Here is a 15,438-nt window from a genome sequence, read left to right on the forward strand (position 1 = left end):
CTCTGCATAGGTTCTTAAATAATTTTGAGCAGTTATGCCTTTATCTAGAGGAAATAAATCAACTGTGAATAAATGCATGTTTACCAAAATGGTTGTTTTACAGTGCATTTAGTTCTGATATTTATAAAGTTGATATTCACAGAATAACTTTTAAATAGTTTGGAATTCTATATAGTTTAGACATCAGTCACATGTGGAGACAAAATGAAAATGTGCAATATTTTTTATGTAGGTGAGCTAACACAATGTACCTAATTGCAGAATTATCAGATTAATTTGTAAGAGATAAGTTGTATAACATTTTCATATCTTAAAATGTTTTTTAGATCAATCTTCAGGTGAAATAATATTTTCAAAATAAAATTCTACAGAAAAGTTCTGTTGGCTATGATATGCACATTTTTGGGCAAGACAATGACTAGAGCCAAAAATAATATCTGACAGTTTTATTTACTCTGCCATAATATGCAAGCTTCTTATCATTTAAATCTGTAGATATTTTTTAAAACACAGTCATGATATATGTGATTATTAGTAGATTACATCAGTGTTAGATATTTGGGTTTTTTAGGTTTTATGGATAATTTAGAGAATTCATCATTTTACTGACATGTAATGAAGTATGTTTACCTTAGTGGTGAGATTTTATAAAATAGGGCTTCCATGATTTGGGATGTGAATGCTAACACACATAAGTTAACTACATACATAATTTGGTTATGAAATCTTCTAAAATGACACCACCAGAAAATCAGTAGATTCAATTTTTGAGACAATCATTGGTCTGAATTGGTTAATAAAACTGTCTTGGGTTTCTCTTTTAAAATATTTCTAGTGTATTAATCATAACTTGTTTTTGTGCAATGGGGGTAAACCACACCATTAAGAGAATAAAATGTAATTTGGAAGAGGTATTTCTAAGATTTGTTTCATGAAGGCCCCAAAATACAAATAAAGAGTGGTGTGGAATCTCAGTGTATGTTTTCTGCCATTGTAAAATGTCTTTTTCTAGCCTCTGTTTCTAATGGTATAATACACAATAGGTGAACTTCCCAAACACGGTCTATTTTTTTAGTGTCTAAGTTATTGTTTCTTCAAAGAAACACATGAAGTGTAATTAGTAGGTGAGATTTTTTTATTTTATGTGGGAATTTTTATGTAGGAATTGTATAAGGTTCAAGTTCCTGTAATACTGTCTTATGGAAATCTTTACATTTAAATGGAGTTTTTCTTCTCATATACATTAAAGTCTATTTTCATTTATTGAAGTTTCTAAAATGTACTAATCATGGTTTAATGGAAATATTATTAGATCCATTGGATTGTCCTGACTCTGCTGTGTAATTTATTTTGGGCAAATCACGTAAACACCGTGAGTCTCAATTTCTTCAGCTGTGGAAGGGTGGAATTCAGTTATTTCTAAGGTCTTGAATACTTCTAGCCCTTAAGTTTATCAGTTTTAAGTAAAATTTGGCTGTTATGTCTAACACTAAAGAAAATAGGCTTTTTATTTGCCCTTAACATAACTCGTGTGGTGAGTTACATTATGTACCACAAAGGTTTATCAGGTATCATCTGTAGAGTTTTCTTCTAAATACACAAAAGATTAAATCTGCTACAATCTGATTTATGGTAGTGTAAGTTAAGATGAAATTATCCTAAGTTACCAATTTATGTGGAATTCTGTAAGTATGATCATTTACCAGTTAGACTCTGAGAAGGTGTATATCATTTCAAAGGGATAAAACTGTTAGCTGTAAGGGAGCAGTTTACCCTTAATTTGAATGAAAAAAACTTTTTTATAAATATTGAATTTCACAATACTAAATAGATGTTTAGTTTTATAGTAAAATAAATTGTAGACACTGATTTATAGCACGAGTGTGAGACCATAGCGATGGTTTAGGAAATATCTCCCAACAATGGCCATATAACCACATTACAACTGCTAGTCTTTTTTTTTTTTAAGATTTTATTTATTTATTTGACAGATAGAGACAGCCAGCGAGAGAGGGAACACAAGCAGGGGGAATGGGAGAGGAAGAAGCAGGCTCATAGTGGAGGAGCCTGATGTGGGGCTCGATCCCATAACACTGGGATCACACCCTGAGCCGAAGGCAGACGCTTAACCGCTGTGCCACCCAGGCGCCCCTACAACTGCTAGTCTTAACACAACTCAGGTTTAAGTGTCATTGGGAAAACCTTTGTTGATAATGTAAAGAAGAGTATAATGAGCTAGTTTTGCTTATCTGGGCCAATTCATGGATATTAAGAGGCTTTTGTTTCCTGTCAGTATTAAGGCAAATCACTGATGGCCTTTGTTGAACTGAAAAGGGAATGGGAAGACCCTGAAGCACCGTGAAAGGGGTACATTCACAGAAAGTACATTTAAATAAAGCTTTTAAATCTTTATTTAATCATACTTGCACTCTGCTTTTTCCTTGGATTTGTCTTTCCAACAAATATATAACACATGCTAAATGTTCTTTTGTGCCAGAGCTTTGTGCCTTCATTTGGAGAGATGGTCATGTGTCCTGAGAGACAACTCCGAAGAGGACCTAAAAAAAATCTGCAGCCACTCTTAGGAGGAGGTCAATATTTTACTAAGAAGCCCTAAGTGAAAGACTTACTGAGGATTAAATTTCACTAATTCAAAGAACGCTTTACCAATTTGACCCTGCCTGTTGAAAATGTATAATGATTTTTTGCCTTTAATCTTGGAAATGTATCATTGCTCTTATTCAAGGAAAGGCTTCTGTACATTTAGAAGTAAAGTGTTAACTGATCGCCATTTTAGTTTTCAATGAAGTTTGCCTAGCTTGAGTCGTACTACATAATGCATGTCCTGTCCAAAATATTACCGGGCCACTTGGAGAAACTAAATTTTCAGTTTAGACTTATAGCCCTCTGACATTCGAGTGCCTTGAAAGGGGAAAAAATTCTACCTTTAGGAAAGAAGTGCTTCCATGCATTTGTGATTCTAAGGGTCAGTGGCTTACAGGAGTACAAATGTCTTTGGGAGACCTCCTCTGTTAAATATGAAATAACGAGCTACGCGAGAATAAAAGCTAGTTTAAATAGTACGAAGTAGCAGAATCCATGACAGCTTTGGCCATAAGGTTTGAGGTGGTCATACAGAAATAGGCATAATAGAGACTTTTGAAGTTCTCTTAAACACAGTTGCACGCGCAATTTGACGGATGTTGAGCGTGAAGAGTAACTATAGTGCTACGTCTGTAACATCCATTAATGCAACCATGGTGAGGCTGGTTCCAGACCGTGTGAGAGTGGATCTCGGAACCTTTCTGTTGGGGATCTTTTGCTGGAGGGACCGGAAAGGAGGTGGATCCTTTCACGATGTGGGGAGGCCGCAAGCTGAGCTCCTTTGGGAATCGGTTTTTAGGAGTGCTTAGATCTAGGTGTTGGAGCACACAGGCTGAGGGTGCTCGCTTAACCAGTTCGGCAGGTGAGTGTCGCTTAACTACGTCAGCACCGTTAAGGTCCCTCACGCAGCCCACCGTGCGGGCATCTGTTCTGCGCAGGCGCGGGAGAGGGCGGCGGGCTGTCTCTGAGCTCCGCACTGGGTCAGCGCGAGATTACCTTCGGTCCGGTCCCTCGCTGTACGTTTAACTCCCGGCCTGGGCTCTCGCTCTCCCCTTCCCGGAGACTGGGAAAAATAACTGAGGACTAGTTGTCCTGGCCGAGGAGCGAGCAGCTTCTCGGCCGCCGCCATGCATCCAGCGACCTGTGTCTCTTTTTGGTTGAGCCCTTGCTTCCGGAGCCGGCGACCACTCTGTGCCTGCCGGACTCTCAAGGTCATGTGCTTTCTAACTTTGCCTCAGTGAGAAAAGACACCAGCTTCTGTCTCATAGTTCTTGATAGCGTTATATTTGTGTTTTGTTTGCACATATCTTGCATTTTTTCGGAAAGAATTTAAGGAAGCCATACTAATTTTTTTTGGTTAATTCAACAAACCCTATTGGCAAATAAGAGCAAGAAAATAACGCACTGAACCTGATGCTTGTAGACGACAGTTTGATTATTTAACTCCCAATATTAACCCGAAAGTTAAGTTTACCCTTTATATGAAACTCATTTAACAAATACTGTGTGCCAGATACTGGGAGTTTGTTTGTTTTTAAGATTTATTTATTTTTAGAGAGTGAGAGCCAGCCTGTAAGGCAGGGGTGCAGAAGGAGAGAGAATCTCAAGCGGACTCCCGGCTGAGGCCTTTGGGAGGCCGGGCTTGATCCCAGGACCTGGAGATTATGACCTGAGTCTAAACCAAGAGCTGGACACCCAACCAACTGAGCCACCCAGGTGCTCCAGGCACTGGGAATTTTTAAATGAATGACATCTCAGAGGTCTCTTTAAAAAATGTTAGAACTGAAATTAGGATATAATGGTTCAAACGGGAAACTTATAAGCCTATGAATAGAGTTGATAAGTTGGTGCTCTAATACAATGAAAAATAGTGCAGCCAATAAAAATGATGACTTCGATCAATGTGTGCCTGGAAAAATGATTCGGATATAGCGTTAAGAAAGTAAGTTACAAATCAGTATGTATTATGATCTTAGATATATAAATGGAGCTGTGTAGAGAGAATAGAGATAAATCGAAATTTTAGCAGTGATTGTATGTGGTGGAGGTGGTGATCCATCATTTTATCATTACATATTTTTGGAATTTATTTTTTCAGTAAACATGTCTTTTATAATCAGAAATTTAGAAGAAAATGCAATATAAATATTTTCAGATTTTGGGACTGAGTATAGAAGGAGCATCTAATACATATTTGGGATCAGGGAAGGTTTTTGAACAAGTTATTTAGGAAGCTGTCTTGAGGGAGTTGGGCAGTTTTGGAAGTCGTTGGAGTGGCCAAAGGACTAACGTGAGTATCTGTGAGATTTCTGGGGAAGTGCAAAGTGTTCCTTGAAAAGGAGGGCTGGAGGTGAGGGCGGAGACTGGCAAGGGATGAGACAGACTTTTTAGGCCATGACAAGTCTATGAAAGGCTATGTATACCTCCTGAGATTGACTTTACCTTGAGGACAGTGGGAAGTTACCGAAGGAGCAATATAATCACTCTTGTATTTAAGAATGAACACTTGGCAGCTGTGTAGAAAGGGGATGGTGGCAGGCAAGACTAGGCTCAGGGAGGCCTTAAGAGGAATCCAGACAATATATGATGTTTGTTGGAACTAAGGTATTGGCAGGGTAGAGGTTTTGTTCACTGTCAGCATGGTGCATTATAGGCTCTGGATAAATGATGTTTTGAATGAATTAAAGGAAGTTTTCCTCCATTTCTTTAAAATCTCAAATACCAAAATGATCACACATTCAAAGTAGAGTAGGAATCGGTAGCATTCTATTTACTAATACAGACTCAATTAGTTAATGTTAGTTGTGTGGTGGTTTTTAAAGCTCTCGAGAATTCTGACAATACTGATAACTGAGAGGCTAATTTTACAGAAATAAGGGAGGAGAAGGGGAGGTAGGGGTCATCACTGAGTACAGAGCAGGGACTGTGTTAAACTCTCCGATGTGCAGTTTCACAATAATAACATGTATTTTTATCTGTGTATCACAGTTTACATAATTCTCTAATAACATTTCATTTATCTGCTTAAAGTCACAAAGAAGATAGTAGGTCTTAAAGGTAGTATAGATAGAAATGGTGGAAAAGAGAGAAACATGAGCAAAGGCCTAAAAGCACAAACTTGTGTGTGTGTGTGTGTGTGTGTGTGTGTGTGTGTGAATGTTGAAATGGCCTTGGGCCAGACTGTGAAGATCCTACTAAAAAACAGAATTTAAAAAACATAGGAAGCTCAAGGGAAAAATATTCAGAGACTATGAAAAGACAGGCCATGAAATATAAATGACCATTTGTCCTAGTCCATTTGAATACTATAACAAAATACCACAGACTGGGTGGTTTATTTATTTTTTTTTTATAATGATTTTTTATTATGTTAGTCACCATACAGTACATCCCCGGTTTTCGATGTAAGGCTCGATGATTCATTACAGACTGGGTGGTTTATAAACAACAGAAATTTATTTCTCACAGTTCTAGAGACTGGGAAGTCCAAGATTCGGTGTCTGATAAAAGCCCATTTCCTGGTTCGTAGATGGAGCCTTCTTGCTGTGTCCTCACATGGTAGAAGAGGCAAACTTGCTCTCTGGGGTCTTTTATAAAGGCACTAAACCAGTCATGAGGGCTCTACCCTCATTACCTTATCACCTCCCAAAGGCCCCACCTTCTAATATCATCACTGTAGGGGTTAGGATTTCAACGAATAAATTTGGGGAGGACACAAACATTCAGATCATAGCACCCTCAAGTTAAGAAAGGACACTTAACCTTATTTATGATAAATTGAGATAACATTGGGATACCATGTTCACCTATTGGATTATCAAAGATAAAAAATTTGATAATACATTGCATAAGTGACTATCAGTGATTTATTGGTGTGGGGAGGCCAGCACTAGAAACTGGTTTTACCCATGGGGTTGGGAACTGGTCCAACATCTGTGAGTGGCAATCACAAATTTATAAATGCACATGCCATTTAACATAGTAATTCTTGGGATTTCACCTACAAGGACTCTCTAAAATATGCGAAATTACCTATGGAATTTAATCTTACGTTTTTGGAATAGCACAAACTTGTGAACAACCTAAATAAATGTCCATTAATAGGAGACTGCTTAAATAAACTATGAGATAGCCATATAATGAATTACTATGCAGCTCTAAAAAAAAAAAAAAAAAAAAAAAAAAGGAAGGAAGTTCTTTATGCTTGGTTATACAGAACTCTCCAAGATAGCTTGATAGGTAGAAAAAGCAAGGTAGAAGGGGTACTTTGTAGTGTAACCTTTTGTGTTTTTTAATTTAAAAAAATTAAATAATTTTTAAATTTTGAAATAATTTAAGACTTAAGAGAAGTTGCAAAAATAATACAGAGAATTTCCATGAGCCCTTCATCCTATTCTTCAGCAATAATATCTTACCTAACCCTAATACATTATAAAAGCCAGAAAATTGACATTAGTATGATACTATTACTAAACCACAGAACTTACTTGCATTTTACCACCTTTACATGCACTTAGAGTGTGCGTGTGTGTGTGTGTGTGTGTGTGTGTTACCACATACATAGATTTGTGTAATAACTACTACAATCAGGATATGGAACTATTCATAATCACAAAGAAATTTCCTGGTACTACTCCTTTGTAGTCAGACCCTACCCTGACCTTAACTCTTGGAAATCATTGATCTGTTCTCCATTTCTATAATTTTACTATTGCATGAGTATTATATAAATGGAATTGTACAGTATGTATCTTTCAAAATTGTACCCCCCAGCATAAAATACCCTTGAAATCTATCCAAGTTCTTGTATCAGTAGTCATCCCTTTTGATTTCTGATTAGTATTTCACAGTTTGTTTAACCATTCACCTATTATAGGATATTTTGGTGTTTCCGGTTTTTGGCTATTACGAATAAAGCCACTGTTGACATTTATGTACAGGTTTTTGTGTGGACGTAAGTTTTCACTTCTCCGGGATAAGTGTCCAAGGATGCAATTGTTGTTTTGAATGATGTGTGTGTTTAACTTTAATAGAAACTGCTAAACTGCTTCCCATAGTGTCTGTATCACTTTCATTTTCACTAGTAATGTACAGGAGAGCTAGTTGCTTTCGTATCCCAGTGCACCCTTGGTTATACCAGGTGTGGTTAAATTTTAGCCAGCTTGATAGGCATGCGCTGGCTTTCATTTGCATTCCTCTAATAGTTATTGATACTTCACATCTCTTCATGTGCTTATTTGCATCTGGATATCCTCTTCGATGGATTGTCTGTTCTACCCAGACCCATTGTATAATTGGGTTGCTTGGTTTGTTGTTGGTGGTTTTATGGGAGTTCGGTTTTACTGTTGAGCTTAAAGAATATCCTCATATATTCTAGATATAAGTCCTTTGTGGGGTATGTGTTTTGCAGATATTTCCTCCCCGTCTGTGATTCATCTTTTCTTTTTCTTAACAGGGTCTTTTTCAGGGCAAAAGTTTTCAATTTTAAGTCCAATTTAATCAATGTTTTCTATTTTGGATTGTGCTTTTGGTGTCAGGTGTAAGAAGAACTCTGTGCCTAACACTAAGTCGTGAAGATCTGTGATAGTTTCTTCCAAAAGTGTTGTGGTTTTGCATTTAGATCAGTGATTTATTGTAAGTTCATTTTTGTATAAGATGTGATTTAGGTTTAAGTGTTCTTTTTTGGTCTATGGTATCCAATTGTTTCAACATCATTTATTGAAAAGACTGTTTTTCCTCCATTGAACTGCTTTTCACCAGTGTCAAAAAAATCAGTTGGGTGAACTTTATAATGTCCCTAGTAATTTTCTTTGCTCTAAGGTCTACTTTGTCTAAATGTTTATTGAACAATTGAATGTTGTGCAGCAGAGTAACTAGCTCATAAAGCAGATCTCTATGTTAAGTTTGAACATATAGACTGGATGAGGGATTATTTTAGGATGGTATGTATATATACACACACATATACATACAGGTTTTTCTTTTGTGGAGGGATTTGAGCCTATGTATAAATCCATTCATGTAGCTAACGTGACAGAATTTGAACTAGTTTTGACAAGTAATCTCAGAATTAATATTATCCTAGTTGAAAAGGGCACATAGTTTTATTTTGAATATCATTTTTTTATAATTATGCAGCATAATATTGGTACAGAAACTAATGGTATGAAAAACTTTTACATATATGTTACTTATTTTTGCCAATTTCAGAAATTTCTGATTAGAGTTAGGTGGCAGAATGCAAGACCTTTATTTTATATTTTAGAATAAAATCCAAAAGTAAGGGGAAAACCCTTTTGTTTATCAATTATAATATGAGATTGTCATGTAAAATAGTTACTTGAATTACATGCATATCAGGGATTTACACTGTGTAAAGCTTTCTCTAGACATTTAATTTTTATTTTCAGAGGCGCCTGGCTAGCTCAGTTGGTTAGAGCATGTGACTTTTGATTTTGGGGTCATGAATTTGAACCCTGTGTTGGGCATAGAGATTACTTAATAATTTTGTTTTCAATTTATTCAGAGAATCAGGTCAGTTGGACTCCACAAACTAAACCATGGGTTTTCAGTGAATACAGAATCATGTGGTTCAAATCCTGTAGAATGACTTTTGCCTGCTTGAATAGAATGAAAATTTACAGGTAAGTTTATTTGTTACCGTGGCAAATATTTACATAATTATGTACAATAATAGTTTAGTATGGATTATATTTAATAAACACTGCTAGTATGAAGTAGTTTATGTGGTTTGATTAAGGTATCTTTTATTTATCTAAATGTCTTTATTCTTCCCACGACTTTTACATTTGAAAAGTTTCAAACCTATAGAAAAGTTGTAATACAGTATACATCTCCTGCATACCCTTCATCTATATTCAAAGGTAGCTTTTATTTTTAATGTAAGACTTTATTACCCGGAGAAATACTTTTTACTTCCTCACTTGTGACAAGACACAACTAATGCAGTGCTTAAAATCATATATGATTTGGGTACAACATAAATATGATTAGGTAGATAACTATACAATTCTAGGTGGTAAGATTGAATCAAAGTAACGTCTTTCTGTATTTGTATTTTATGAACCAATTTCTAACCTTGTGAAAAATATTGCGTAGAGTTAAGGTATGAACTCTGTTTTCCAAGTGCACGCTCTACTTCTTGTAAATAAGCTAGCTCCTTTAAAACTTGATGTGTGTGACATTGTTGGTAGTCAGCTGGGCAACCACGTATGGCTACCTGTTGTATGTTAGTCATTGATTATTGAGCGTTTGCCTGAAGCACAGAAAAAGATGGTAATATTCATGAGATAATAGTAAAGAAGAATGATATTTAACTCTTAAAAGGATAATAAGTCATCAATGTAGAATGTACTATCTGTAGCTAAGAAAAACACAGTAAAAATTTGAATGGTATTACCTATTCTAGTGTAACAACCTTATTCTTTTTTTACCCAAGAACTTGTGGAGGATTTTCCTATCATGTACTTTAACATGGAATTTGGTATAGTGTCTGATCTGTTTGGTCCCTGTTTGATCCCATTTGATTTAAAAAAAATTAGGTGAATTATATACTTTTCTGGGCCTTCTTTATTAGGTTATTCATTGACATATGTTTCCTGAGTACTAACTGTGTTCCAGGACCTGTGCTAGTCACTAGGAATAAAATGGTAAATGAGACAGTCCATACCTTGCCCTCATAGTGTTTAGTGGGGAGACATGATCAAATTGTCACATAGCTCCATGAAGAAATACAAAGTTAAATGGGAGTTAAAATAGGGGACTATAACCCAGTCTTTAGAGTCAGGGAAGACTTCTTAGATGGCATTCCATTTAAACTAAGATCTGAAGAATGAAAAGGAATTAATTAGGTACGCAGAGGAGGGAAGGGAATGTGAGAAGAATGGTCCAGGTGGAGGGAACAACCTATACAAAGTATCTGAGAAAGGAGCAAGTGGGGTCAGTGCAAGGAAATGAAAGAAGGCCCAGGAGGCCAGAATGGGGAGGTTGAGGAGAGTAGTAGAAAGTGCATTTGGGGAGGGAAGAAATTGGGGACCAAATAATTCAGAGCATTGTATGTCATGCTAAGGATTTTGGGTTTTTTTCTGAATATCACTGGGAAACCATGGAAGTATTTTAAGTGGGAAAATAGCATGATCATATTTATATTTTGGAAAACCCTGGCTGCATTATAGGGAACAGATTGAAGGGAAATGTGGTAGGAAGCGGGCAGACTAATTAGAAGGCTAGGGCAATAAATAGTTCAAGCAAGAGATGATGGTAGCTTAGATTAGGATGATAGTAGCAGAAATGAAGAGAAGATGGGGGCACTTGGGTTCAAATCCTGGCTCTACCATTTATTTAATCTCTCTAAGCCTCACTTTTCTTACCCGTGTAATAGGGAAAATGATAGAACCTACCTTACAGAGTTGCCAGAATAATTAAATAAGATGACATATGACATATATGGAGTTCTTAAATAGTACCTGCATTTAGTGATAATAATGGTTACTATTACTATTTCTACTTCTACTACTATTCCTATTATTTTGTTATCATCATTACTGTTAGATGTGACCTTGAAGGCTAAGTTTTGTAACATTCCATTTCTGTTGTAATTTACTTTGAAACCAAATTAACTTTGCTAATGGAACTCTGTTCCATCTGTGAATATAAGTTAGAATATCTTTTTTTTATGATTTTTATTTTGTTGTATTAGTCACCATACAGTACATCCCCAGTTTTTGATGTAGTGTTCCCTGATTTATTATTTGCGTACAACACCCAGTGCACCACGCAATACGTGCCCTATAAGTTAGAATATCTTAATTATAATAAAATTATAAGTTAGAATGTCTTTCTACATAAATAGATCCTATGTTATATTTTTTAAAAATATCTGTTTTTGCCTCTTAGGTACCCTTGGAGAAGACTGTACAGTACTTCTCAAACCACTGTAGACAACAGTGAGATAAAAACATTCCTGGCCCTGGCTCACAGGTGGTGGGATGAACAAGGAGTATATGCACCTCTTCATTCTATGAATGACCTGAGGGTACCATTTATTAGGTAACATTTATTAGGTAACATTCCAGAAACTCTAAGTCTTTTAAAATGCAACTCTTTTCAATAATTTATCTCCTTTTGAGTTTATTTTTCTCTTGGTTTATACCTAAGTTCAAAATGCTGCATTTTAAGTTTGCTTTAGAAATTAGAGAGATTCTGGGGCAGCTGGCTGGCTCAGTCAGTAGAGCATGTGACTCTTAATCTCAGGGTCATGAGTTCAAGCCCCATATTGGGTGTGAAGCCTCCTTAAGATAAAAATTAAAAAAAAAAAAAAAAAGAAATTAGATCCTTTTCAATGTCCATTGTTTGAGCCATTAATTTTTAAATAACGTTACCCCAAATCTATGCTGCTTTTATTAATTAACTTGAAGCATTTTTGGACAATTTCAGGTTAATTAGAATTCAATCCTTATGAAAAGGAACTAGGATCCTATGACATCAAGGTCATTTTATACTGACTTTCACCTTTAGGCAGTCTTGATAAAGGGGTACCTGGCTGGTTGAGTCACTAGAGCACTCAACTCTTAATCTCAGGGTCGTAAATTCAAGCTCCACGTTGGGCGTGGAACCTGCTTAAAAAAAAAGATATCCTAAGGTATCCTTATTATATATAACATTCATTTTATTTTATATACATATATATGTATATGTAATATATATGCATATATATGTATATATATATTAAGATTTTATTTATTTGAGAGAGAGTGAGAGAGAGCATGAGCAGGGGGAGAGGGAAAGGGAGAAGCAGACTCCCTGATGCAGGGCTCAATTGCAGGACCCCTGGGATCGTGACCTGAGCCGAAGGCAGTTGCTTAACTGACTGAGCCACCAAGTGCCCCAATATAACATTTATCTTAATATGAGTATAACTAAAATTCATATACAGTCCAACTTGAAAGTTTAGTTTACAGTACTGTTATATATATATATAGGTGTATATGTGTGTGCTTATGTTTGTGTATGTGGTAAAGTATTACTGTGATTATCTTAGAATGAAGTTAACTTGATTTGGATGCCTATTTACATTATCATGAAAACACCACTAACTTAGAAGATCAAAAGAGAATCAATTTAGAAGGGAATCTAGGCAAAATCTGAAAATACAGATCTCCAGTATGCTGTTTCTAAGCCCTATAAAATAACCTATTTGTTGCTGACATGAAATGGGTCTAGCAAGTACTGACAATGTAGCTAATAGATGCTTCAGCTGACATGATCTCTCAAACAAATAAGATTAGGTGAATCTAAACTAGATTGTTTTTAAAGTTTTTCTTTAGATTATACTAAAGTAATAGTTAACTCATAATTATTACTAGTTTATTTCAAGAGCTTTACTTTAAACCTCCTTCCTGCTTTTGATTATTAAAAAGTCTTTTACTACTGAAAATAAAAGGTCTGTTTACCCCCAAATATCAACAATCCATTTAAAATGAGAGCTTAATATATCCTTGAAAATTGTACACATTTAAGATTTTATTGACAAAATTAATAATTTGTTTTTGTATGTTTTGGACTTTTAAAAAAGAGACAATCTTTTAAAAACAGTTGCTCATCACCAGTCAGGAAAACCTTTGTCTGGGATGAAGATTCTTGATGTTGGCTGTGGTGGTGGATTATTAAGTGAAGTAAGTGGTTTACAACTTTCCCGCCATTTTTAACTGGGAAAAAATTTGAGAAAAAGTAGGCTTATGATTCATATCCTTTTAACAAATAGTATTGTTTATTTAAAAAAAAAGAAATGCATAATGTTCTTAATATTTTTACCATCATAAAACTAATATACGCTTTTTGCTTTCTTAAAAAATATATAAAAATTTCAGAAAATTATAGAGAGGATTTTTTTTTTTTGGTGTTTTTTGTTTGTTGTTTGTTTTTGCACAAAATTGGGCAGTGGTCTTCCAAATACTGAAAATTTCGTTGTCTTTTCTAAGAGATTGGGCAATTTCCACTGGTTTAAATGCAATGATAAGCCATTCTTTTGCACTTGCTTCAATATCAAAACCTAGCAGAGTACTACTTCCTGCTTGTGATGCTCTCCCCTTCTTGGGTGCTTTGGGGTACTTGGAAGAATACTCATTCAGCCTGTGTAAAAAATATTTGCCTCAACTTATAGTGTATTTATGCCCTGCAGCTCTATGTTGCAGTCTTCTATCAACACAATAACTTTCATGCACTTTAAATATATTAATACTCTATTATGTGTGTGTAAATGTACCTATAAATTATAGAACTCCTCTCCCCCACTATTCTCAAATAGTTCTTCATAAGTTTTTTGTTGTTGTGATTATTGTTCACTCTTAAGCTTTTTATTATGGGAATTGTCAAATGTGTACAAACTAGAGAAAATGGTATAATGAACTTCCGTGTACCCATACACGATCTCCAATAATTATCCTCTCATGATTAATTTTGTTTCCTTTTTGATAAGCTCTTTATTACTAACAGGTATTCTATTTTCTTCTTGAGGATAACAGTTTTTTTATCCCATTAGCCTCTAGGGCGGCTTGGAGCTTCAGTTATTGGAATCGATCCTGTGGATGAGAACATTAAGATAGCACAGCACCATAAATCATTTGATCCAGTCCTAGATAAGAGGATAGAGTACAGAGCATGTTCCCTGGAAGAGATTGTGGAAGAGACGGCAGAAACATGTGATGCTGTTGTAGCTTCTGAAGTTGTAGAGCATGTGATTGATCTAGAAACATTTATACAGTGCTGCTGTCAAGTGTTAAAAGTAAGACTTACCCAGTTTACTTGTTTGTTTTTTCTTTTGAGTGTGTATATGTACCCATAGTAATAAGTGTTTCATAATACTTGAAACCAGGAAGCTAGGATTAGGGGATAGCATCTCTGCTGGGGATTATTTCTGCTTCTCAGCTTGCACTCAATACTGGGGTTTTCCAGATACGTATTTTGATATACAAGAATTCTGAAAAGTATTGGTGCTGAACATAATTACAAACAATAAATTTAAAGTGGTTTTTTCCCATTGATATAATCTGGATTAAATACCTAATAGATATCGAATGACAATTACTAAGAAATTGACTTGGATTGATACTTAAAAAAACAATAAAAACCATTATTAATTTGTATAAATTGACTTAGATAGCATTTCTTAAGTAACTCTGTATATGATATATATAACAGTTTTCAGCTTATAAAGGAATACTTCATATATATGATCTCATTGATTTTCCCTACAACCAGATGAGGAAGGTAAGCAGGTACTGTTGTGACCAACTTGGACCAAAGATCAGAATTTGAGAGATGTCAAAGGTCACTTGGCCTTTTGTTTTTTGGTGTTTTCTGTTTTTTTGGTTTTTTTTTTTGTTTTGTTTTAAGATTTATTTATTTATTTTAGAGGGGGTGGGTAGAGGGAGAGGGAGAGAAAATCTTAAGCAGACTCCTCGCTGAGCAGGGAGCCCCACATGGGGCTTGATTTCACAACCCTGAGATCACGACCTGAGCTGAAACCAAGAGTTGGACTCTTAACTGACTGTGCCATGCAGGCACCCCTTTTTTGTTTTTTTTTTTAGTTGAGGTATAGTTGACACACAATATTTTATGAGTTTCAGGTGTACAACATAGTAATTTGACAATTACAGAATTATGAAATGCTCACCACAATAAGTGTACTTCCCATCTGTCACCATAAAAAGTTATTACAATATTACTGACTACATTCCCTGTGCTGTATTTTTCATCTTGATGACTTACTTGTTGCATAACTGGAAATTTATACCTTTTAATCCCCTTTACCTA

General features: G+C 35.4%; 1 protein-coding gene across 6 annotated transcripts in view; it reads left to right on the forward strand.

Moving 5' to 3' along the window:
- The first annotated feature begins 2,413 nt into the window (after positions 1-2,413).
- Positions 2,414-15,438, forward strand: part of COQ3 (coenzyme Q3, methyltransferase) — a 31,216-nt gene continuing 18,191 nt past the window's right edge. For 4 of the 6 annotated variants that reach the window (XR_006411004.3, XR_006411005.3, XM_026511760.4 and 1 more), the window contains exons 1-5: positions 2,414-3,466; positions 9,131-9,248; positions 11,521-11,673; positions 13,199-13,298; positions 14,165-14,407. Coding sequence is in view for 4 of the 6 variants with exons in the window: in XM_026511760.4 (XP_026367545.1) it covers positions 3,358-3,466; positions 9,131-9,248; positions 11,521-11,673; positions 13,199-13,298; positions 14,165-14,407 (723 nt within the window). In the remaining 2 variants the exon portion in view is untranslated. The other 2 variants (XM_044388866.3, XM_026511765.4) reach the window with 2 other exon arrangements.

This window comes from Ursus arctos, unplaced genomic scaffold (genome assembly GCF_023065955.2).
Source record: "Ursus arctos isolate Adak ecotype North America unplaced genomic scaffold, UrsArc2.0 scaffold_13, whole genome shotgun sequence".
In the NCBI taxonomy this organism is placed as follows: Eukaryota; Metazoa; Chordata; class Mammalia; order Carnivora; family Ursidae; genus Ursus; species Ursus arctos.